This window comes from Grammomys surdaster, unplaced genomic scaffold, assembly GCF_004785775.1.
Source record: "Grammomys surdaster isolate TR1022 unplaced genomic scaffold, NIH_TR_1.0 191, whole genome shotgun sequence".
NCBI lineage: Eukaryota > Metazoa > Chordata > Mammalia > Rodentia > Muridae > Grammomys > Grammomys surdaster.
Window position 1 is genome coordinate 12,988,213 of NW_021604636.1, and position 26,668 is coordinate 13,014,880.

At 34.7% G+C, this 26,668-nt stretch overlaps 1 protein-coding gene across 8 annotated transcripts in view; it reads left to right on the forward strand.

Moving 5' to 3' along the window:
- Positions 1 to 506: 506 nt before the first annotated feature.
- Positions 507 to 26,668, forward strand: part of Prpf40a (pre-mRNA processing factor 40 homolog A) — a 54,151-nt gene continuing 27,989 nt past the window's right edge. For 4 of the 8 annotated variants that reach the window (XM_028769181.1, XM_028769183.1, XM_028769184.1 and 1 more), the window contains exons 1-5: positions 507 to 716; positions 1,669 to 1,800; positions 13,292 to 13,372; positions 14,275 to 14,305; positions 15,593 to 15,609. In XM_028769181.1, coding sequence (XP_028625014.1) covers positions 507 to 716; positions 1,669 to 1,800; positions 13,292 to 13,372; positions 14,275 to 14,305; positions 15,593 to 15,609 — 471 coding nt within the window. The remainder of the gene's footprint in view (positions 717 to 1,668; positions 1,801 to 13,291; positions 13,373 to 14,274; positions 14,306 to 15,592; positions 15,610 to 26,668) is intronic. The other 4 variants (XM_028769185.1, XM_028769186.1, XM_028769187.1 and 1 more) reach the window with 1 other exon arrangement.

The following is a 26,668-nucleotide window of genomic DNA, read 5'->3' on the forward strand; positions in this document are numbered from 1 at the left end:
CGCGCACCTCTCGAGCCCCCCGGGCACGACCCCCTCCCCACGCCAACCGCGCGCGCGCGCAATAGGCCGCTAACGCCGGGTGCCGCTTACCCCGCCCCCACCCCACCCCTGGTGGCCTCAGGTTTGTGGGGCGAACGTAAACTAGGGCGGGGGGGTGGCGAAGGTGGCAGGACGCCACTGCCCCACCCCCGGCGGGGTGCGGTGGCCCAAACTCGGGAATCTGGGTCCCCGCCGTGCCCCATTTCCTGGGGGAAGTTGGTAGAGTTTCCCCGGCAGATCACTCGACGCAGAAACTTCCTCCGTCCCCCTCCCCCCTCTCCATGCAGGCGACGCCGAGTGAGGCTGGGGGCGAATCGCCGCAGAGCTGCGTGTCGGTATCGCGCTCTGATTGGACAGTAGGGAAGCCTGTCAGTTTATTGGCCCCGCTGATCCCGCCCCGCAGCTCAGGGCAGCCTTTACCCTTTGGCCCCAGCGGGCGCCAGCCACTCAGATCGCTTCTTGTTGGTATGTGTAGCGGCAGTGGCCGCCGACGGAGCAGTCTGAGCCCGACGATGAGGCCGGGGACTGGAGCCGAGCGTGGAGGCCTCATGGTGAGTGAAATGGAGAGCCAACCTCCCTCGCGGGGTCCCGGGGACGGGGAGCGGAGATTGTCCGGCTCAAACCTGTGCTCCAGTTCTTGGGTCTCTGCTGACGGCTTCCTGAGAAGACGGCCCTCGGTAAGGGATCGGCGGGGTAGGGGAAAGCGGCACAATGAAAAACCGAGTCAGAGAAACAGGAAGCTTTCTCCAAAAGGAGAAGAGTATACCAGGAAGAGAGCTCCAGATGGTGGGCTACGTCCCAAGGGAGAGAAATGGAGGGCGGGAACGCACAAAGAAATATGTGGGACCTTAGACTTGCCAGTGGCCTAGGTAGATGCCTTGGGAAGGAAGGTGCTGGCGCCCGGGCGGACTGTGCATCTGAAAGCCCCAGGCTTGTCTCAGAGTAGGGAGACTTAAGTCTGTAGGACCTAAGGAGCAGCTGCTGCAGTTTATTTTCCTCCGGTAGTGGTGGTGATTTGCAGGGGTTGAGGGATTGGGTTGGGAGAATTGGCTGCGGATACTTAGTTTCAAGCCAGGAACAATGGAAATACTATATTTTAAGCTCTCTAAAACGTTTGTTATTTGCATTTAGTGTCTGAGACAGAATGACAGTCTTTGATATTTTAACAATATTAAAACATTTGTTTCTTAGGGAAGTACTCTTGGGTACCCACACTCTGTTTTATAACCAGACCTCGTTTAAGTTAATGTAATTTTAAGTAGTATAAGCTGGTTGTATGTATAAAGGTGACAAAGTTGTGTTCACCGTAATAACTTTTAAGTTGGAATTCAATACATAGTCACCAAGTCTGACCAGTCATTTAACAGTTGGTTAAGTCGTTGGAGAGGGGTTGTAATCCACTAATGGGTTTAACTTTTCCATATTTTGTAAATTTTCAGGTTCCTTGTAATGATCACTGTAGTGTAATTGAGATTAACGTTAGTATATGCTAATCCTATAATTTAATCACTTTCACTTAATATTGTGCCTTATAGTTCAGTTGATGGGTTTTAGTTGTTGTTTTTGAAATGACATGTTAAAGGAATATTTACTGGTCTTACTCACTTCTCACTTGTCATTCTTTTTCAGATGGGGCATCCTGGCATGCATTATGCACCAATGGGCATGCACCCTATGGGTCAGAGAGCAAACATGCCTCCTGTACCTCATGGAATGATGCCGCAGATGATGCCTCCTATGGGAGGGCCTCCAATGGGACAAGTAAGGATATGTTTTTTACTGTGGCTTGCTTATTTTTGTTTGATTGTGCCAAGATTTTAAGATGTAAGTCAGTGTTGTACTTGCAGCTGTTAAAAGGTTAGTTTTTATCCACATAATGCATTCAAACAAGACAAACATTACATCGATCATGTCTGTAAAATTTTGAACGTAGTAAGACTGTATAAAAACTTAACTGACTTCCTCAACAAAATTAAGATTTAAAAAATCTTATAAGCTGGCTGTGGTAGCACACACCTTTGATCCCAGCGCTTGGGAGGCAGTGGCAGGTGGATCTCTTGAGTTCAAGACCAGCTTGGGTCTATAGAATGAGTTCCAAGACAGAGAAACCCTATCTTGAAAAACAAGCAATCTAAAGTGACAGTATACATCCAATCTATTTAACTTAATGACTTATTTCAGGCATTGTAATTATTAAGGGTCTAGGAGTAAATATATATACCAGAAGATAATCATGGTGAATGTGTAAAGCATAGCATCAGAAAAATGGTAGTTACTTGGGGTTTTCATTTAGAATGAATTTTACTCTTGGAGTGTCTTCCTCTTGTTTTGGGTGCGGAGGGATTTTCTGTTCTATTACTAATTCTTCCCTGGACAGTGCCAAATAGGTGGCTCATTTTCTACTCAATTTTTGAAATGATTATTGTTTCTACACTCCTACTTGTGCGTTGCCCCTTGCATCTCTAGCACAAATTGTAAATGGACGTTTTGTAGGAGTGATTGGATTAAAAGGTTTTAAGATGACTCAGTAACACTAGTAGAATTTCTAGAGAAATGTTCAAGAAAGGCAGGAGCTTCAGTTCCATGAACAGTTGTGTCCTATACTAGGTTCTCTAATACACAGATTTGGGCAGGCTGGGTTATTCCAATTGAATACCTTGTTAAGTCATGAAATACTTTGGTTAGCAGAATATTTTAGAAAGTCAGTTGTATATTTCATTTTGCTAATGAGTACTGTTGAGTTTGATAATGATTTAAGCATTGAAGGCTAAAGTTATTGGTGAAATTGCAGTGGAAACAGGAGCTTGTTGTGTTTTTCTTTTTCTTTTACTTTTAAGAGTAGAATGGCTTAATGTTAAGTGGTTTTCTTTTATATTTGGAATATAGCCCTTAATTTTGTACAAAAAAAAAAATTTATTCAAAGGCACCAGACTGAAAAGATTCTGCCTGCAGGAGTTCCTTATATAAAAGATTCTTTTGCTCTGTTACTCTAGAATAACAGTACTTTAAAGCTCCCTAGGAGATGCAGAGACAACTCTTGATTCTTCTTCTGTATCTTCCCATCTCTAAGCAGCACAAAACCCTTCTTGTTTTCTTGGTAGAGCTGCTCTAACTAGATAATGAGCTTTAAAAAAAAATATTTATTCTTTAAATGCTCTGGTTCTTATTTAAAATTAGTTTCTTTCCACAGAAAGATAAAATAAAACAATTTGCTACTGCCAGATGCTTCTCTCTTTTCTGGGGCCTTCTGTTTCCATTGGGCCAGTCAAGGTAAGTTTGGCAAGGGGTTGACGTGCTTACCCTTGCTGTAATGGTGCTGTTGCACTGCAAACCTGAGATGCCAGCTAGTCATTTTTAGTACAGTGCAGATTTTATTTTTTTTTTAAGTAATTGACATACACTGGTTACGGTTTGTTTTATGGCCCCTTCTTTTTAGCTGTGCCAGTGACCACTTTCCTAATAAGTTTACTTGCTACTTACATACTTCAGATATTCTGAATTTTGCTTCATGGTTTTCTACAACTTTTTTTTTAGTCCAATATGTTCTATGCACTAAGGTGCATTAAGTACACCTGACTGTTTAAATGTTTAGCATTCTCCCTCTGTGAGGATAATGAATACCTTAGGAGATCAGATCTGAAAGTCTCAAGAAAATTGCCGTTGTTTTCTCAAAATAAGATCATTATCTAGTGCCCCTTCCTCCCTAACAGTATAGGGCCTAGCTTATGGTAAAGCTAAGCTCCTTAAGGACTCTAGGAATCTTTCTTAATGCTCTGCGAACTTTCTCTTAATGATGAACTGATTGTTTTCTTGCATCATTTCTTGTGTTTGCATATGCTCAGGATTGTTACTAGTAATTATAATGAGAAGATAATTGAGAAGAAGCTGGGTGCCTGTATTACTCATGGCAGTGAGTGTATAGTTTTGCCATCCATCTTTTTAAACGTCTATTAAAAACCGTTTTAGACTTTTGGGACCAAGGGCTATATAAAGTTCAAAAATAGTTGTAACTGCAGAATTCTGTGTCCATTGTTTCATCTAACATGGGCTTATATTATAGTACACGAAAAATAAATTGCAATTTCCAGACCACAAGCAGACTTTTTGCCTTGTCATATTCCCATTTAACACATGAAACAGCTGTATAGTTACTTATAGAGAGAACATGTATATCATGTTAGGTAGCATAAGTAATCCAGAGATGATTTAAATTATACAAGATGTCCATTGGTTATATGCATATATCATGGCTTTTTTTTTTTATATGCAAGGGTAAAAAGGTCTGAATTTTGATATGTACAGGATCCTGGAACAGGTCAGCCATCTGTCAGTTATCTGCTGCACTGCCCACATTTAAGTTACCTGGCTCAGACTGACAGATAAAGAAAAAGCTGGATGATGGTGGTCTTTGAAATGTTATTGAATATTAGAAGACATTTTAAAGCTTGTTTATAAAACAGTATGCAACTAGACAGTAATAATCTAGGGTTAAAAAAGGGTTTATAAAGTTGAAATGCAGCTAGTTACTTCAAGAAGTGATATGTTAACATTTTTCCCCTTAATTTATAAGATAAATAGAGTGCCATTTTCTCCAGTTCAGACTGAATCTATTAGGAAATCATAACTTAACCATAATTTTTTTCAGGCTTATCTCAATTACCTATCATATAGATTAAATTATTACCTCCTGATGCACATAACTTTGGGGAAAATTATACTTGCCAGTTACAAAATTAAAAAACTATACTGCTGGAAAGGACCTTACAAATAAATCAAAAAAATGAACTTTAAATAGTATGTAATATAAGTAATTGTTTTTAGAAGGGTCTTTTTTCTCTTAAATATTTACTGAAATTTTTTTTGCATAGTAACAATATTCAAAACTTGCCAGTAGAAATTTCTGTTAAAATATGATTGTGTATAACGCTATCTTTCTCCATATCCATTCAGAATAAGACATGTTTTTGTCTTCAAAGTATTTTCTTTTCCTTTTTGATTTTCCTTCTTTTCTTTTTTTATGAGCTTTTTAATCACCAAGAACATTAAATTTTGCTATCTTTAATCAGCTGATTTTGTCTTTGCCTAACAGAGTGCTATTAGCTAGCTCTGTCCTTGAGTGTTAACATTTCTCTGATTTATAAAAAGAATGAAATGAAGTCTTGATCTCCTTTCCAGAGTTAACACTTTATCGTTCAATTTTCTGACTTTATCAAACTTTTATGGATTAATTAGAAAATCACATTTTTCCTAAGTAATTTCAGGGTTTGAGGGGGTGGCTTTTTGATAATACATTAGTGAGTAGTTACATCTTAGAAATTAATTTGGTTTTCTTATTTTAATACTGAGAAGACAAACTCACAAGTCTGTAACAGCCAGGTTGTCTATCCCCATGCCTTGGATATTCAAACTCTTTCTGAGATGGTTTTTTTGTTTCAAGGCTGTTTTTATCTCCTATCAAAAAAAAAAAAAAAAAAAAGAACTAAAATGTATTTCTTTGCTTAATTATCTCCATCTGTGACCTAGGGTCTAAATTTCACAGCTTTAGGTTTGAAAGATCTTCTGTAATACACATCAAAGCAACAGTCAACGATGCATGTTTTTATACTCCCTAATATGAGTTCATACTAACCTTTTCATGGTGCCTTACATGGTTATATTAGCTCTTGACTTTAAGCTTATACTGCTGTCCTTGCCTTCTTGCTTTCAAGATCACTATCACCATGACATCTTTGCTTGCCTCAATTATTTTCTCAAACAATTTTGGACACTCTTTACCTCCTCTCTAAATTATTTAACACATTGTTATGCTTGGAATTTTTACTACTTTATTTTGGCACTTAGTGACATTTTCTTGTTTTATTTTTTCCTTAATGTTTTCTGATTTGCTATTTTCCTAACAAATAATAGACTATAAAGTCAGAAAGCAAGAACTAAGTTGTTCTTGTTAAGAATTGTCAGTACTGAGCACAGTTCTTGGTGCATTCTGGGTGCTCGGTAATACTTGTTGAATGAATGAAATGAGTACATACTATTTCCTAAAATGTAAACTAGAAAGTAACATGTGTGTCTAGAGGTTACTTGTGACTTTAAATTGTCCCTGCTTTTAATATGGGGATTATAGGGCTTTCTCATTTAGCAAAAAATAAATAAAATGAAATAAATTAGGATTTTGGGGTCTTGTTTTGGTAAAGAAATCTAAATACTTTCACTTAATGATAGGCACATGTATTTCTAGCTGTGTTATGTCATTGAGGATGAAATCTTGCCATATACGTCTTTATAGCATAAAAGGTGATTTTTTAATAGGCTTTGCAAAGATAATCAGTCCATTGGTATTTAAATATATGTTACTAATGAGATGCTTTATTTTATTTTTAATATTAGCCAGTCATTAAAAAGCACATAATAATTTTCATGTTATCTACTTGAAATTCCCAAATCTAAGTAATTTCTTTGCATTTACTTCTCTCAAACACTTTTCTTCATAAAGAACATTAACCTAGGGCAAATGTCTTTACTTTTATACTGTGGTTTGATTTTGACAGGTTTTGCTAGTAAGACTACAGATGTGCTTATTTCAGCTACTATTTAGGTGGTAACTCATTTAAGTATGAGTTCATTCAAAACTTCAGATTCAGTAATATTTTTAAATTTAATGTTTGGAATGATCCAAGAAGATTTATCTCCATTTGATAGAATGGACTGTATCTCTTTAAGATGCAGAAAATATTAAGTTATTGGGAAGTCTTGCATGAAAGTTTTAAAAGTGCTGCTAGGTGTTTGTCTTGCCCACCACCTTTCTAGTAGCATTTCAATCATAAGAAATACTACCAACACTTAGTAAACTTTCTAATACAGATATGTACTAGAAGACACCCTCCCCCCCACCTCCCATTTTTTCCAGTTGTTTACCTAGAAAAACTGACCTGTTCTGAAGGTTTATAAATAAGAATGGGTAGATTATGTTCTCTTGTTGAAGTTGTTCGTAGTTTTTCATCTGATTATCTTATATCTTCATATTTTGTTAGACATCTATGTTTCTTATTAATGTTTTAAATATAAATATGGCATGTGTATCTTGATCTTAAAAAGACTCTCATCGTGTGTGAATTGGTTGGCATTACTAAGATGTCAGAATACTCCTGGGCACTTGGAAATGTTGTAAATATGAGTCTAGTCAACTTACCATCCGTTATCCTTCATTTACTTAAAGGTATGGTCAGTTCTATTTAAACAGTTAATAAAGATACATTTACTTTAGTGAGCTTAAATCTATTATTTCTTAGTATGCTTAAAATGGGTTTGCTGCTGTTAGGCATGTATATTGAAGGACTGCAATGCTAGCAATTGTGGACTGTCCTGGGTTGAAATACAGTTTGCTGTACCTAAGGCTCTTAATTTTTCAGTTAAATAAAATTTTTGGTGATTTATGTACTTACACACTATTTCTGGTTTGTGTGTTTACTATGCTATCCTTTTTATTGTACTGTATTTGTTTGGAATGTACTTTATTTACAAAGACAAACTCATTGTAATAAAATAGTTACATGTTAATGAACAGTAGCCTCATACATATTAATGTTCACTGGGCCTCTTGATAAATGAAAAGGGCACATGCAGTGATTGGCTGACTTGTACCATCTAAATTTCTATATGTACACATTGCATAACAAAATCACATGTTATATTTATCAGTGTCTGCTGTTAAGTGAAGCATGCTGTATTTAATGTTATAGCTTACCCTTTTAGTACCAACACAGTATAAAGGCTTAGATAGAAGTAATATTGAATCTAGCTTGAAGAACATGAAAGGGGGATCATAATGGTCCTGTGACCTTATGAGGGCTTTAGATGACATTTAGTACAAAATTTATAGTTCTTAATTTTGTAAAAATTAATTAAGAGGCACTATTATTTTTGTTTCTCTAATTGAATATAGAACTTTCTTGCAATTAAAATAAAAAAGCCAATGGTACTCATTTTCATTCCACTACACTTCTATATTTATATTGCATAGTCTGTTGTAAAGGATTATAATTTTGTTCTTATGTTTTATAAGGTTTGAGAAATTCATATGCCTTACCGAATCCAATCTTCCTGTCTGAAAACTCTTGGCCCAATTTGTCCAGGTTATATTTGGTATCTGAATGGTCTAGAGAAATAAGTGAATTGTATACTAACATTGCAGAGCCAGCATTAAATGTGGTACTTAGTCTGAGGTTAACGTCTTACTACATGCATTGATTTCTGTTGGAGGTATTAAGTTTATACTGTTCACTAGATTGTCCTTTAATGAAGAAACATAACAAAGCTGAGAAATAGACAAAGAATGGCTGAGGGGAAGGATTATTTAGAAGGTTCTCTCATTGTAAAAGGTTAAGAACAGCAATAATAAAATATCGTTGGTTGGTCTTTCATGGTTTTCAGGTGCATCAATGGCAAAAGTATTTAGAGAAAAATTTGAGTGTATACTAAATGTGTTCAGAAATTTTTGCAATATAATAACTGGATAGCATTTAATATTCATTAGTGTAAGAAATCTAGATGTGATTTAAAATTTAACGGGTATGCATGGATTATATATATTTGGAGATTTTGATATCTATTAGGTGGTGCTAGAATTATGAGTACTTGACACAACTGTAGTAGCTAGTAGCTTAACTAGTAGCATTGTTTGAGCATTATTTTAATTGCCTTACGTTCATTATTGTATTTGATTTCCTACAATAAAGTCTGTCAGGTAGTATTTTTACTATTAATGAGAAATTGAGGTCCAGAGAGGTCAATGTCATAGCAGCCCAAGGTCCCAAAGCTGTTAAGTAGTCAAGCTAGGGTAGGAATTCTGCTTGTCTGACAATAGCTATGCCTGGCTCAGTTGGGTTCTATATTTAAAATTGTAAAATTAAGCCAGACAGTCCTAGCACTTGCCTTTAATCTCAGTATTTGGGAAGCAGAGGCAGGCATATCTCTGAGTGTAAGGACAACCAAGGCTATACAGAGAAATCTTTCTTGGGAAAAAAAAATTAGATTATGTATCAGGTGAGTTAACCACCTCAGAAGAAGTTTTATTAGTTATGTATGTTTCAAGATTTATTGTGGATTCCTAAAACCAAACCATATATACAAATTTACTGTTGTTTCTAAGATGCCCTGCTGTGTTGCCTTGTAATTCTAGAGTTTAATCTATCCTTGGAAATTTTATGCCCTGATTCTTTCTTTGTATCATTACTATACTTAGGGTTTGAGAGCATTATTAAATAAAATGAGGGTTACTTGAACTTATGCACACACACATACTGCAATATGTTAAAGGTCTAATATGCAAGACTGGTAGGAGCTACAGCTATGACATGTATACTGAGAAAACCACACAATTCAAAAACTTGGGGATTTTTTTTTTGGTTATTTTATTTATTTAAATTTCAAATGTTGTCCCCCTTCCCAGATTCCCCTCTGCAAACCCCCTATCCCATGCCCACTCCCACCTCACCACCCTAGCATCCCCCTACACTGAGGCATCAAGCCTCCACAGGACCAAGGGCTAGATGCCCCTCACTGATGTCAAATAAGGCCATCTTCTGCTACATATGCAGCTGGAGCCATGGGTCCCTCCATGTGCACTCTTTTGGTTGATGGTTTAGTCCCTGGGAGCTCTGGGGGTCCTGTTAGTTGTTCTTCCTATGTGGTTGCAATCAATCCCCTTCAGCTCTTTCAGTCCTTCCCCTTAACTCTTCCAATGGGGTCCTCAGCATGAGCATCCTCGTCTGTATTGGTCAAGCTCTGGCAGAGCTTCTCAGGGGACAGGCTCCTGTCAGCAAGCAGTTCTTGGCATTGAAACTTGTGGGTTTGTTTTTAAAGTTTTCACGTAATATTTTCAGACCTACATTGACAATAGGTTACTGAATCTGGAATGCAAAGCTATTTTTACTTACTTTAGAATTTCTAAATTTTGTAGGTTGTATTTAGTAAACTGATTTTGAACACTAGTTGACTTACTAAATGTTTTCTACATTCTAAATTGGAAGCATTGTTTTATATAACAGAAAATATTTTCACTTTACATTAGTCTGTTTTATTTTGTAATTTACTGTTGCGATTTTCAGGTGGAGATATCAGATCCCCTTATTACAGGAGTTACAGATGATTGTGAGCCTCTGAGTAGGTACTGAGAATTGAGCCAGAATTCTGGAAGTATGGTGATCAGTGCTCTTAACTGCTGAGCCATCTCTCCAGCCCTTTGTTCAGCTTCTGTAGTGTTGATGCTGCTCTTATTGTCTATTTTTAAAGTATATAAAGTGATAAAACACTCATTTATATTTAACATTAGATACCTTCTGGGATGCTAAGAGCAGTAGAATAGGTTGTGTGGTTGGCATTCCTTTTTATTCATTGATTATTGTCCTTCTAACTTGTGCTTCTTCTGAATATCTCTTATCCCTCCAGTACTCCACACTGAATGCAAGGCCTCATGTATACTAGACAAGGGTTCTACTATTGATCATACATCTGCAGTCCTATTTTTATCCTTAGGCAAGGTCTTGATGGGGAAATTGTCTGCGCCAATCCTGAATGGGTTTTTCTTCCTCAGCCATAAGTGTAATAAGAGATTTATTATGAGTGCCATTTACAATACCTATCTTGAATATATCTTGATAACTGGCTCTAAAACTCCCCTCACTTTATGGGCTGGAGAGATGATGATTCCTCTGTGTTTCCCCCACCCCCCAAACACTGTCTATGCTCTTTTTATACTACTTTATATATTGGTCAAAGTAGAAGAAATGGAAATTTGTAAAAAGTAACAGCATTTTGATTTTATAATGCAATTTCATATTAGGCTAATGTGAATAACCATTTGTGCTTAGAAAATAATGTGTTTCGTGAAATTACTATGGCATTATAGTGATTATGCTAAAAATTTTTCTTTTTTAACAAACATGTCATTTTATTGAATTTGAAGGTTAGCTAGCAGTGGAGGTAGGGGAGCAAATAGGAAATCTAAGAGAACAATTAGAGCTGACAACTCTTAAGTGAAGCAAGAAATTTTAACTTACTATACCAAAGACAACAAAGAAACTTGCCTACCTTAGTTTTGGTTTGAGAAGAAAAAACAAACCACCACTGAGGATTTAAAATATAAGCCACTTTTCTTTACATTTACAGCCTGGATTCACTTTCATTAACACTGATGTTAAAACAGCAAAAGGAATGTATTACAAAGAATTTCATTTGTCTCAAATTAGGGGTCCTACCAAATAACTAGTATAACTGAATCCAACTGCTTGCAAAGGATTTAACTTCAGAGATAGCAAATGTAAAATGTGCCTGTGTGTTTTGTGTTTAGGATAATAAAAATAGGAATCATTGTAACATTTCCTAAGTCGATAATGGGGGCTCAGGGAAATAGGTCATTCTGCCATGTTCAAAACTCTGAGAGCTCCAAATATACCAAATTGTTAATAGTAGTTTTGTATGAAATACACTATCTTGCATAAAGGTGATTTTTAGTTTCATATTTATACCATCAGTTTCACTTCTAGAATATTTAATTATGTAAAAATTTTAAAGCTCATAGATACTAAGTTTGTCAGGTAAAACAAGCGTAACTAAGCTTTGCCTACCAGGAATTTAATGGAAAATGCTGAAGAAAACTGTGGCTTTGATTTTCTATCACATCTCATATTCTAACCATAACTGAATTCCACACTACTGAACAATTGTGAAGTGTTTAAAAATTTGAGTAATAGGAAGGACTGTGAAAGAGACAGTTATGTCAAAGTCCTTATGTTCATTATATGGTTTTGAATATTTGTTGTCCCTTTGTTCCGGATTAAAACTTGCACCTCAGTTATTGAAGTTTTGTAACTTTTTTTTTTTCTTTAGTGAGATTTTTGTCTTCAGGTTATAGTCAAAATTGTTGACCTCAACTTGTATTAGTTTACTCAAACTCTTGTAATTGTAGGTAATGGCTAATGGATTTTTTTTTTTTTTTAGTACTCTACATTTTAAAGTACTTTTTATTTCACCCTTAGGAGAAATTACTTACTATTTTTCTTTTAGGTTTTTAAAATTTAACACTTCTGAAATTCTCTTAGGGTTCTTGTTTGGAATCTTTTAGACTCCCACTGTGTGCTTTTGGAGTGGGTTTCTCGTGTTACCTGTTCGATTTATTGTTGTTTCCTAAAGCATAGCTTGAAGGCTTTGGAAACATCTGTCTTTGTTTGCTTTTTTTTTTTTTTTCTTAACATGTATATATTTTTTAAATTTTTTAGTTAAGTTTTGGAGGCCTCTGTGCTTGTTTTCAAATCTTATGCTTTTTATAAAGTATTATTTTAAACATATGTTCTAAGTAATCTAGCAAATTCTTCTAACCATAATTACTTCCCAATAGTTTAAATAATTTTTAGCTGGTTTTTAATCTGTTAACCCCATGCTGGCCTACAGGTATTCTAGCCCATTTCATTTTGAGTTTTTGCAAGTAGTAAAACTGAACATAGTTATTCTTAACCTCCTGTAATTATTGAAGTTTTTATCACTCTACAAGTTTCCTTAGATTCCTTTGAAACTCTTAATATACTACAGTCAGAATTCTAATATGATATTATATTTTATGTAACATGGATGAATATTGATCAAATCCTTTAGAAAGTAAATTTTCATGATTTTTATTCATGCTTAGTCCTTACTCAGATTTTCATTGCTATCCTTAATAGACTAAAATAAATTCTCAAAACTAGTATAATCAGGTATTTATGTACTTTTCTGTATGTATAATTAAAGAGCATTATATAAATTTCAAGTCAGTGTTTAGATTTTAAGCACCTTTGATCTAAGATTTTGAGAAGGACCAGATAAGACTGTAAAGTTTGTTGAGTACCGATTAAGAATAGAAGGTAAAAGTACTGAAACTTTTTTGTTTTATATTCTCTCATTCGAAAAAAGGGGAGAAGCTTTTTAATTAAGAATAAAAGGAAATGAATAGTCTCAAGTTTGAGTTAGAATAATACAACAGTCTGCTCTTCTAAGTAAACTTAATTAAGATATTTTTTACCATACATATGAATTGTGGCGTAAGTACCAGAACAGGATCATCAGGAACTACTTCATTCATTCAACAAGCACTTACTAAGCATATTATCCATATACTGTAGTAGCATAGTTTCAGTGGGTTATATTTTTAGTTGGATGATACTTACAGTCCTGTAAAGTGTTTTGATCTTACATGGTAACCATTTTTTAACTTTTATTTTAGATGCCTGGAATGATGTCTTCAGTAATGTCAGGAATGATGATGTCTCATATGTCTCAGGCTTCCATGCAACCTGCCTTACCGGTTGGTAATCTTATGGAAATAATTATTTTCTGTGTTTTGGTTACTTTTATGTATGAATAATAATGTGCATGTACTTAGGACACCCCAAAATTAAAGTGTAATGTGGAAATTATAATGGAACATTACATTGCAACATATATACATGTGCTATGATAAAACTAGTTTTATAATAAGGCATGTAAACAGTTTGTGAGGGACAAAGCATTTTAATAGTCATAATATTTTCAAACATGACATTTAATTTATTAAGTGCTAGTAAAAGTTGACATTCAATTTAAATATTAGAAGACTTAATTTTTTGAAACTTAATTTTGGTGAAATTTGTTACAAATTAACTCAGAGTATTCTTGAACAGAGATTTAATGACTGTCATACTTAGGTGGTAATTTGGTGATCTATAAATACTATGATACTAGCTTACGCGTGTTTATTTCCTGAAAGCCTATTGGTTTTAATGAACGAGTATGACATATTTATTTAGATTAGTAAGTTTTTAGTGTTTTAGTCAAATTACTATATTTATTAACATTTGCATATATTACATTACAAAAATCTGCTGAAGAGTCTGTGGCCCTATTTCTAATATATTAATATTGGTGAGTTTCGTTGCTTAATTAATAAGACTTGTTTTTCAGAGCTTTGGAGATTTCAGAATTGAGAGGGGGAAGGAAGGTTGTGGTTCTGCATACAATTTATAACCATCTACTATCTTAAAGTAATTAAGTTTCCCAACTCTGTTGATCTCTTGAAGTGTATAGCAAGCTTGGGAGTTGAAACCACTAGAAATATTAGTCTTTTAGTGGCTTACAGATTACACATGAAACTGATTTACATTCATTGTTTCTGAAAAAATATAGTTTAAATGATTTTGCATGTTAGTAATTTAATTTCTCTTCTTGCAGCCTGGAGTAAATAGTATGGATGTAGCAGCAGGTATGTCTACAGTGTATGGTGGACTTCATTTGGAAAGATGCAGTCATATTACAACAAGGAATGAAAGTAATGTCTAAGGCTGAAAAGATAGTTAACAAAAGTACTTGCTGTTTTCTTCAGAGGACCTGGCATGCATTCCCCACTCTTACATGGTTAACAACTACTTATAATTCCAGTTCCAGGGAATCTGATGTCTTCTTCTGTCCTTCTTGGGCTCCAGGCATGCATATGGAATACAAACATATGTGCTAACAGTCCACTCGTGCACATAAAATTAGTTTTTTAAACTGATCTTTGTGATCAGTTCTTAATATTTTCTCAATATCTGACAATAGATAGTGTTTACAACTGAATCCTTAAGTCAGATGTATTATACAAATTCTTTGGTTCTCCTTTTTTTATATTTTGTGATTATTAAAATACTTAAAATTTATATTGGAATGTTTTATCAGAATTTCAGTGCTTAACAATTACACCTAAATTCCTTTCTTTATTATATATGCTACTAAAGTACAATAATGCCTCTGTCGACATAAACAGAGTCAGAGAATATTTACACAATGAACTTACTGAGTTATATATTTCTATTTGGGGAACATAGGAGTGGATAGTAGCTCCACGTTTTAGATATGAAATATTTGCTCTTCTTAGACTTCTGTTTTACAATCTTTGCTTTTTCTTTTACTTATGTTAAGTTGACTGATTGCTAAAGTTAGACATTATTTGTGTGAGCTTTATCACTAACACCTGAAAATCCCTTACATCATAAAGATACACACACATGCATCAACATAAAGATATGTGTGTGTGTGTGTATGTATGTATACATATTGCATATATGATATATATATGTCATATGGTAGTATAGGACAGCACTAACAAAACTTTATGCCATGGCGGAAGTGTTCAATAATGTATACTATCAAATATAGTTGCTTCTAGCTACATGTAACCAAGTTTGGCAGGAGTTAGAGAACAGAGGCATTATTGTATTTTAGTAGCATGTATAATAAAGAAAGGAGTTTAGGTGAGATTGACACTTAAGAACAGCTAGAAAGCAAAATGAATGTTTCTTTTTGTCAGCTGACAATTAACTTTGGAGATTGTAAGCTCAAGTTCTGAAAATGCTTTATGCTTATAGATGTTTTATTTGTGGGATGGGAAGCAAGCAAACAGGTAATATAGGACAGTTTAGAAACTTTAATAAGAATAAAGAGGAAGAAATAATAATAAATATTGGAACTATTAAGGAGCTCTTCACTTATTACTGAATGTTTTGTCTTTTAGGTGCAGCATCTGGTGCAGTAAGTACTTACTTTCTTACATGCTGAATTGATCCTTGATTTTTGGAGATTATTTGTTAAACCATCTTTAGTTTTCTGTGCGGAATGTTGAAGTATTTTATTTAAAAAAAATACTTATGAATGTTATGTATGAATGTTAAAAGAGATTGTTTCTGTTCTATGTGGCTATTTCAAAATACCAAGGCCAACTGCTTTTAAAGAAAACAGGTTCTTTGGTGTTCCAGTTAACTCTGGCAGAGGAACTGCTAAGGTGTAGGTTTTTGTAAACACCCCTATGGGGAAGACCATCACTTTTGAGTTGAACCCTTATCTGCTATAGAAAATGTAAAATCTAAGATCAGTGATAAGGATGGAATCCTTCCTGTTCAGCAAAGGCTGCTCCTTGCTGATAAGCAGTTGGAAGATGGCATACTTTGTCCAACCTAAGCATTCACAGTGACTGCACCCCTCATCCTGTGTTGAGACTTCATGGTGGTGCTGAGAAAAGGAAGAAGCCTTTCTTTCCCAACAAGAATAAGCATAAGAGAAAGGCTAAGTTTTCTGTGCTGAAATACTGTAAGGTGGATAAAATGCAAAATCAGTTGCCTTTGTCAAGAGTGTCCTTCTGATGAAAGTGGCACTGGAGATTTCATGGTCAGTCACTTTGACAGACAGTACTGTGGCAAGTGTTGTCTGACTTAACTGCTTCAGCAAACCAAAAGACAAGGAGTTGTTCGTGAGTTAATAAAAGGACAAAAATTAGGGTGAGGGTGGGAAGAAAAGGAGGTTGTTGGAGCTGGAAAGATGGCTCTGTGGGGAAAAGTGCTTGTTGCACAAGCATGAGAACCTAACCTCAAATCTCTGTGATCAGTGTAACAACAAGGCATGGCTCTATATGCCTGTGACCCCAGCGCTGGGGGGCCAAGATAGGTGGATCCCAAGAGCTCTGGCCAGCTTAGCCACACAAAGCAGTCAAGTGGATTATAACTCTATAATTTACTCAAGACAGAGAACGATAGAGACTCTAGAGTCTCTCTCTGGCATATATTTGAATTTACAATGAAACTCTCACCTGCTACCCATCAAAGGCAAGAAAAGAGACATATTTCATACAGTTTTGAAGCTTGGAAATCCAAAATCAAGCCACTCAATTTGGGCTATAGTTAAGAGCCTCCTAGTTACTTTAACAGCATGACCAAAGCCATTACTTTGGTGTGCGTGCAAAAAAAAGTATGGCGTGTGTAACAAATCATGGCCAAGAAATAGGTGAAGCCAAAGAAGGGTGAAATAGAATTTCTTACTTTTTTTAGACAGACTATTATACAACCCCTATAATGTTTCAGAGGCTCAAGTACTTCTAGAATTGCCTCATGCAAACTGTTCATCCAAGTCTTTGTTAGATTTTCCATTGGGTTATACATAGTCTGAGTCCTTTTTAAGGAGTTTTATTTCTTAAGTCTCATAGTTTTAATTTACTAGAAAGATTACTCTAATTTGTTTTTGTTCATTTATTAGTAGACATTAATGTAATAGTGTTAGTAACTATTTAACAGCTTGCTTTATCTTGTGAAAAAAACTTTCTAGTTGTTAGTATTTCATTATATACCAGTACTTTAAGCTGTTTGTCTTGCAGTAAAAAAAAAGAAATTAAAAGTTTTCCTTAATACTATTTGTATTTTCATTAACATTTAGTATACAAAATAATAGGTTTCTACAATATTTTGATATATGCATATAATTAACATTGTATATATTTATCCCCCTTTTGTTTGCTCCTTTCCTTTTCTCAAACAAGTGCCCATTTTTCAATTTTATATGTCTAGGTTTCACATATGATAAAGCATATGATTTTTTTAAGGTATATTTATTTATGTATCTTATGTATATAGGTGTTTTGTCTTCATGTATGCACACCATATTAGTTCTCCATTATTTATAGAAAGCCAGGATAATTGTACTTGTCTGTCTCAAAGGTATTTTGTTAAATGTGAATGTGCAAGTCTCTCTTGTGTTTTAACTTTGATTCCTTCAGGAATGTAGTAACTGAGAAACAGTATATAAATCGTATTTTAAGGTTTTTTTGAAGAGCATCATGTTTCTGAAGTGGCCGTACTAATTTACATTCCTAAGTTCCTATTTCCCACACAATTTTTTGACAACTTTTGTAGTTTGTTTTTTCTTTTCTTATAGATTCAAATTTTGACTGAGTTTCCCTCTTAGCTAAAAAAAAAATATTGAATAATTCTCTCATATATTTATGAGTCTTTTTTACTTCTTAAGAGTTGTCTGCTTTCTGGGTGTGATGGTACATGGATTTAATTCAAGTATGTAGGAGGCCAAGCCATGTATATCTCTTTGGTGGAGGCCAGCATAGTCTACAGAGCACGTTCCAGGACAGCCAGAGCTACACAGAGCTATACTGTCCTGAAAAACAACAACAAAAACAAAGGGTGTTTGCTCAGTTCACTTGGCCATTTATTGATTGTACAATTATTTTGGTATTTAATTTTGAGTTCTTATATATTCTGAATACTCCTGTGTGATGAATATCTGGCAAAGACTTTCTACCATCCTATAATCTGTCATTCTACACTGTTCTTTCTTTTGCATAATTTTTTAATTTGATAAAATCCTATTGTCAGTTTTGTACTATTTCCTGAGTTAGAGTAATTGTCTATATCCTGAAGTGTTTCTCTGATTAGTTTTAATGTTTCAGGTCTTGTTTTAAGTTCTTAGATTTACATTGAATTGATTTTTATGAAGTAAGAGAGGACCCAGTTTCATTCTAAGTGGATATTTATCCAGTTTTCCAGGCATAATTAATTTAAGCTGTCATATTTCCATTGTATTTATTTTATATCTAGCTTAAATCAAATGACTTCATATTTCTGAAGTTTGTGGTAGTCTAAATGAAAAGAGCTTCCATAGACTCATTGGGAATGTCATTATTGGAGATGTGGCCTTGTTCAAAGAAGTGTGACACTGGCAATTGGGCTTTGAGGTTTCATAAGCTCAAGTCTAGCCTAGTGGCATATTGTCTCTTCCTGCTGCTTGCTGATCCAGATGTAGAATTGTCAGCTACCTCTCCAGCACCGTGTCTGCCTCTATGCCACCATATTTCCTGTAATAATGGAGTAAACCACTGAACTGTAAGCCAACCCAGTTAAATATTTCCTTTATCTTGGTCATGGTGTCTCGTCACAGCAATAGAACCGTAACAAGACAAGGGATTTTGTTTGATTTTTTTTTTTTTCTGTAACCTCTTTCCTCAGTTGTGATTTTGATTGTCAGCTTAGCTTTTTTGGAGACTCAGGAAAATTTGTGAGGTGAATTTCTGGGTGTGTCTGTGAGAAAATTTCAGAGTTTATAAACTAAGGGGAAAGACTGAATTTGTGGGACACTAATTTATAGACTGAAGGTTCAAATGGAATCAAAGGGAGAAAAGTAGAGGGTGCTTTCTGTTTCTTGCTTCACCCACTATACCTTCTCTGCTTATGATGAACTTTGAAATTTGAACCAAGTAAATCCTCTTTTTAAAATGTTCTTATCAAGGGTCTTTTCACAGCAACAAGAGAAGACATCTAATACAGATGTGTGCTTGGTTTTTCCTTTATGTCTTGCTGTGTTTTTGTTCATTTATATTGTGGTTATTTAGTGAAAGTTAGGCGTTGGCATACTCCTTTTTTGATTGTTCCTTTGTTCTTTTCAGAAAGGGTCTTTCTATGTATCCCCTGGACATCCTGGAACCCACTGTATAGACCAGGCTGGCCTCACAGAGACATTGCTTGCCTTTGATTCCCGAGTCCTGGGATTTTTTTTTTTTTTTGAAGAGTACTTTGAATATTTGTATGAATTTTAGAATTCATTGCAAATTGTTTTTCAGATTTTGGTGTGGGATGCATTCAAGATGTTTGTTGCTTTTGATAATAGAGACATTTCCTAATACTAATTCTGCTGAACGAGGAATACAGAAGGTCTTTCTGTCCACTAGTGTCTTTGTTTTCTTTTTTTCAGTGTTAATGAAGTTTTCATTGTGGAGGTATTTCACCTCCGTAATTGTATGTATTCCTAGATACTATGTTTTGAGGCTATTGTGTATAGTATTATTTTCTTTATTTCTCCAGTATTCAATATTTGTATATACAAAAATTACTATATAATAATTAGTGTATATAAAAGCTACTAATTTTGCCTGTTGATTTTACACTCTACTACTTTACTGAAAATGTTATGTCTGAGGGTTTTCTGGGGAGTCTTTGGGGTTTCTTAGGTATAGATAAGAGTCATTTGCAAGTAGATAATTTGATGTTTCCTTTTTGTATCTCTTTATCTTACTCTAGTGCTTAGAATCCAAGCATTTCACTGGATAAAGGTAGAAAGAATTGTTACCTTTCCCCTTCAGACTTTAGAAGAGATACCTTGAGATTTTTCTTCCTTTCATATAATACTGGCTTTATGTTTACCATATATACACTGTATTTTAATGTTGGTATGGTCCTTTCTTCCACTCTTCCTTTGTTTTTTGTTTGTTTTGTTTTTGTTTTTGTTTGAGAAAGGGTCTGGAACTCTTTGTAGCTTAGATTGATCTTGAAGTTGTGATCATCCTGACTCTACCTCTTAATTGCTAGTATTATAAGGGAACATCCCTGTATCAGATTATGTGGAACTGGGAATTGAGTCTGTGCCCTTTTCAACTGAGCTGCATCCCCAATTCTAAAATGTACTGAGTTTTGTTGGGTTTATTTTTTTTCTTACATATAGTTGTAATTTCTCTCTTAGATCCTGTTTATATACTGTGTTACTTTTTACTGATTTGTATGTTGAACTATCCTTGAATCCTTGAGATATTATTACTGAACTACTTAATTCATTAAGTTTTTGAAGTGTTGTTTATATCATGTGTGGTTAAGCATTTTAGGGAAGAATTGAACACTTTCTGTTGATCACTGCTGGCTGCAGTCATTTAAGTTTTTTTTAATGCAGCAAATTGGTAAATTTGCTGAACATACTTAGCAGATGCAGTAGGATTCATAGCCATTTGTTTTATACTGTATCAAAATTGTTTCAGGAAATGGTTTTTGTGTAGAATAAGAAGAAATGAAGGTTCAGAGGGATTTGTTTTGTTTTGTTAATTCTGTTAGTTCACAAAGCACCCCACCTACTTATCCAGCTTTTTCACCTTTTCAGTTTTCTTTAAATACCAAATGACTGCTGAATGGTCCGTGCAGAATTCTTGGCTACTTCCTGTTTAGTTTTAGAATGATCAGCTTATTATTGTTCTCATCTGATCATTATCAGCTTTGGATTGCCAGCCCCCTAGCTCCTCTTCTTCAAGGCTCTCTTCTTTGCAAACTTCTCAAATCCCACTGTTGTATGTTTCTCTGTTAGCAGTTCCTGGACCTAATGCATCGTTAATGGTTTGAGGTTTCTTTGCTGCTTTACCAAAATTTTGAACTCAATTAAAATTGTTTGAATTTGTCTTTTGTCTAACATTTCCATAGTATTAAATAAACAGCAAGTAATAATTCATTAGGAAAAATGTGAGAAGTGCATGTTTGTGTTTGACACTAATCACTTGTGTTGAACATGTATTTGAGATCTTTGAAGCTTATCATTAGATTGTTTCTTTTGATATCTTTTTTTTGTTAATATGATCACGTATTGTTATAAACTTCTCAGGACTGCCTTGGCTCTGTGTCTCAGAGGTTCTGCATGAATGTGTATTCATTATTATTTCTCTACGAATTTTATAATTTCCTCAAGTGTCTTGTATGACTCAATATTTGTTTGAAAATGGATAGTTTAGTCTCCAAATATTTTTGTTTGTTTGTTTATATAGTTTCTCTTATTGCTGATTTTTAGTTTTATTCCATTATGGTCTGAAAAAACATGAGGAATTATCTACTATATGCGCATATGTGGTATGTTGAGACTTGGTTTCTGTTCTATGACATAATCGGTTTTGGAGAAGATTCCATATGCTATTAAGAGAACTGATATTTCTTTATCTGTTAATTTGAATATTCAATCTGTTAAGTCCAGTTTATTTATAATATATTTTAGCTCTGAGGTTTCATTACCTAGTCTTAGTTTTAAAGACCAATCTAAATATCAGAGTGTATTATTGAAGTTCCCCACTATTGTTGTTTAGATCTATGTGCTTATTTATATCTTTGGTGTTTGTTTGTTCCTTTGTAAAATTAGGGGACTCCACTAGCATTTGGGGCATAAATGTTACAGTTGCTATATGTTGACCAATTACTCTTTGTATTAATATGTACTGTCCCGAGATAGCAATTCTACATTGTCCACTGTATCTGAAATAACTAAAACTTAAGTAGCTGGGTACACTTGTAAGGGATTTATTTTTTCCTTAATTAAATCATTTGAATTGGAAAGAACCACTATCCAGATCTTAACGTAGGAAGATCCATCTTAATCTTTACTATACCATCTACAAGAAGGAACTTTTTGCTCTTTGCCTACTTGCCCTCATAGCTCTGACTGACAAGCTCACTCTTTCACTTTCTTCTTGATGCTGACACATATTGAGGACCAGCTGAGACATCAGCCTCCTAGACTAAACAACTACTGAATTCTTGGGCTTTCCATTGATAGATAGCAATTGTTGGAATAGCTGGACCACAGCCTAAGTTCTGTTCCTCAGAGGACCCTGACTAATACATGCCCTTTTTATCACTTCTAACCAGCTTTGGCTTGAAGTTTATTTTGTCTGATACAATGCTAGCTGTGCCTGCATGTTTATATTTTCCACTTATGTGGTAGTTTTCTGTCCTTTAATTTTTTTATATCTTTGCTAGCTACAACAAGCAGCTGATCAGACACAGATTACAAAAAATAAAATAGGAAAAAATTAGTGAAATACAAATTAAAGCACAATTTGCAAAATTGAGCAAGCAAACCGGCTATTTTGAAAAGTTACTAAGATTGACAAACCTTTAGCCAGTCTGACAAAAAGAAAAGAGGAGCCTAGTGTGGTGACCTATACCTTTAATCCCAGCATTTAGGGGCACAGGCAGATCTGAGTATGAGACTACCATGGTCTACATACATGAAGAAGAGCTCGGAGACTGACTCAGTCAACCGGAAGGGGGTTGGGGGAGGGAAGGAAACAAGATGATACAAATTTAAAACAAAGCACTATTATAGATTACTGTGGAAATCCTCTGAAAACCTTGATAACCCATAAAAAAAGGAACAGTAACTTCAAGATCTGTATCACCTACTAAAATTAAATTTTGAAGATACAATTAACTTACACCAACTCATTACAAGCAATGTAATTGAAGCTGAAATTAAGACTCCCTTTGAAGAAAAGTCTAGGACCAGACAGATTGATTCACTGCTGAATTTTACCAAACTGTCAAGAAAGATATCATTTGCTGTATCTTAACTGTATATGAAGTGCAGAAACACTATATAGAAATTTATTCTATGAAGCCAGTATTATTTTGATATCAAAACCAGGTAAAGATGACAGCAATAACAGAAAAGAAAACTACAGACCAATTTCTTTGAGCAGGGATTCAGAAATGCTCAATACTTGCGAAATAAATTTAGGATCACAGTAAGAACATATGTTACAAATAAGGAAGCTTCATCCCTGAAAGGCAAGGTTGGTTTAACATTTGTAAGTTAATACATGTAAAAATATGACACACAAAAAGGCATTTGGCCAAGTTTCAACCCACCAATAGACACTGTTATATTAAACAGAGACAAACTATGAGCATTTTCTCCAAAATCAGGAACAATACAAGGATGTCCACTCTCTCCTGTCTTATTTGATATAGTGTTCCAAGCCTTAGCTATGTCAATTAGTCTAAAAAAAGACAAAAGGGATAAAAATAAGAAAGGATGAATTCTACCCTTGAAAGATTCCTTAAAAGACCCCATAGAAAAATGTTGAACCTAATAAAATGTAGTTACAGGCTCCAGTAACAGTTTGACAGAATTCAGGAGTGAATCTGTCTGATTACAGCTTCAGTCTCATTGCTTATAATAGGTTGGTCTAAAACTACAGCTTTAATGTATACCAGCAATGTATTCTCAAATAAATGGGGGTGGGGAGCATCTCATTAACAATAACTCTAAAAAAAAATAGGATACAGTGAACATTTCAAGATTTTAAATAAGAAAGTGACAGAACATACTACATAATGGAAAGATTCCTGAATTGGCAGAATTAATATTATGCAAGTGGTTATACTTCCAAAATTAAAGATGTAATGCAGTACATAACAAAATTCTGAAGTATTTCACGAGCTCAGAAAAAAAAGTACAAAAATTCATACCTTACCCAGTCAGAATGGCTACTGTTAATAAGTAACAGCTAGTGTTGGAGGTAACTATACAAACTTAGACAGGTATCTAGAAATCACCTTGAAGATTGCTCAAAAAATAAAAATAGGAAGTAGAGAAATGACTCAGCATTTAAGAGCACTGTCTGCTCTTCTCAAGGACCAAGCTTTGATTGTTAACACTCATGTGGTAGCTCTCAGCCATCTGTAACTCCAGTTCTACCTGGTCCTATGTCCACTTTTAGTCTTTGTGAACATAGCTACACATGTTAGCACACAGACTTGAATACAGGCAAAAATACTCAAACACAAAAAATTAACATAGACCAGCCAAATGAACAAGCTGTTATACTTATGTTCATCCAGCCAGAGAACTCTGTATCTTACCTTAGAGGTAACTGTGTTTATTGCTGTTCTGCTCACTGTAGCAAGGAATGGAGGCAACCTAGTTGTCCATCAGTAGATGAATGGATAATAAAAATACGGTACATACATAAAATGAATTATTCAGCTGTAAAGAAAGTTGAAATCATAAAATGCTAAGAAGATAGATGGATTTAGAATATACTATTAAATGAGATTACTTAATCTCAGAACAAAACCACATGTTCTTAACATCATCAAATGTAGCCAATAATTTACATATGTATATATATGCAAACAAATATATATGTGAGTACAGAATATCATAAAAAAGAGCAAGAAAGAGCAATTAAGTGATGAGGAACAACTGGGTACAAGTTACGAAAAAAGACACAAAGTCAATTCTTTTTTCTAATTCAGACATCTTGGGTTTGAGGGTGGATATATGCATTAAAATTTTGACGTTAAGAGTATAAAATCCAGTATGCATCTAAATTTTTAGACTGCCTAAACTTTAACTGTGTAAAAGTTCATTGAGGTGGATAGACTGTGGGTCTGGTTAATTTTGATGTCCAAGTTCTTCATATTAAATCTTTTAAAAAAGAATATATTTCATTATCCAGTGGCAAATTTCAACAGAGCAAAAGCCATCATTTCTGTTCAACCAATCTTATGTATTTTATATTATTTATATTATATAAAATAAAATAATATATTATTTTGTAATTGGAGCAGTACTGGCTTTATAAGATAAATTGGAGATCATTTTTTTCCTTTCTAGGATAGTTTGAGGAGCATTGGTATTAGTTCTTTAAAGGCTTGGTAGAATTCAGCCGTGAAATACACTCACTTATCAGGTCACAGCTTTTTCTTTATTGTTGATATAATTAGCTTAGTTACAGTTTTGATTTGTTTTGGTGTGTCTTATGCATTTAAAATTTATTAATCTCTTGGAGATATTTCAAGGTAATTTGAGTGTAATTTTCATAATATTCTGTAACGTTCCACTAGATTTCAGTGTTATTTATTATAGTATTTCCATTTTCTAATTCTTCTGTTTTTCTATTTTTGCTCTTCAGAGATTTAGTTATTTACTTCATTGATATGTTGTGTTGTAGCGTTAATTCTGAATTTTTACCTCCTCTTTATTTCTTTATGTGGATTACAGGTTTGTTTTACTGGTTTTCCAACACCCTGACATGTGTTATGAGATCACAGGGTTGTTTTTCTCTTTCATGTATCCAGAGTATATAGGTATTGATTTTATTTCAGTTTATTCTGGGTCTTTTGTTATTTAGATGGACTTGCTTTTGTAACATTTCTTTCTTACTGCTTGTGAAATATTTTCTTTGTTTATATTGTTGGCATTTTAACTGGTGGCTCATTTTCTGATAAGTTCTGAGTCCTAAATAATTCTTGTCCTTGTGCATCCATATTTTTTTTTTACCTAAATTATCTGCTATAAGTTCACTGAATAGTTTTCTATGTCTTTATCTGTAACTTGGTTCAGTCTTCTGTATGATAGATTGCTAGTTTTGGTGGCTTGAGTCTTGAATGTTGTAACAATTATCCTGATTTTTATTGGTGCTTGTTTATTGATGTCTGTCTGCATTAGTTTTTGAACTTTGTCTTTAATCCGATAGTCTTTTTTTAGCCCGGTGTTGCTTTCCATTGACTTCTCATTTGATTTATAGGTCTGTCCAAGATTTCCATTTGTCTTTTGTTTTGTTTCAAAGAATTTTTTTGTTGCCAGGCAGTGGTGGCGCACGCCTTTAATCCCAGCACTTGGGAGGCAGAGGCAGGTGCATTTCTGAGTTTGAGGCCAGCCTGGTCTACAGAGTGAGTTCCAGGACAGCCAGGGTTACACAGAGAAACCCTGTCTCGAAAAACCAAAAAAAAAAAAATCTTTTTGTTAACATTCTCATGAATTATCAGGTGACTTTTTTTTTTTCTGTTTCTTTTAATTCTCTTTAAGGTCATTGATGAATCTTACTTTATGTGTACCCTCCAAATGCCTAGACCTCACAATGTAAATGTGATATGATCCCTTTTCCTCTCCCATGTACTAGGATGATAGGTGTAAGGCATTATGAGGTACATTGAGCATTTTAAAAATTAGTATTGCCGGGCGGTGGTGGCGCACGCCTTTAATCCCAGCACTTGGGAGGCAGAGGCAGGCGGATTTCTGAGTTCGAGAGTTCGAGGCTAGCCTGGTCTACAGAGTGAGTTCCAGGACAGCCAGGGCTACACAGAGAAACCCTGTCTCGAAAAACCAAAAAAAAAAAAAAAAAATAGTATTGAATCTTTGTTTAGCACTTCAATTACTGGATTTAGGTATTGAAAAAAATTGAGGAGGGTCCCATTGCATTATATACGTTTGTATTTCTTGGTTATTG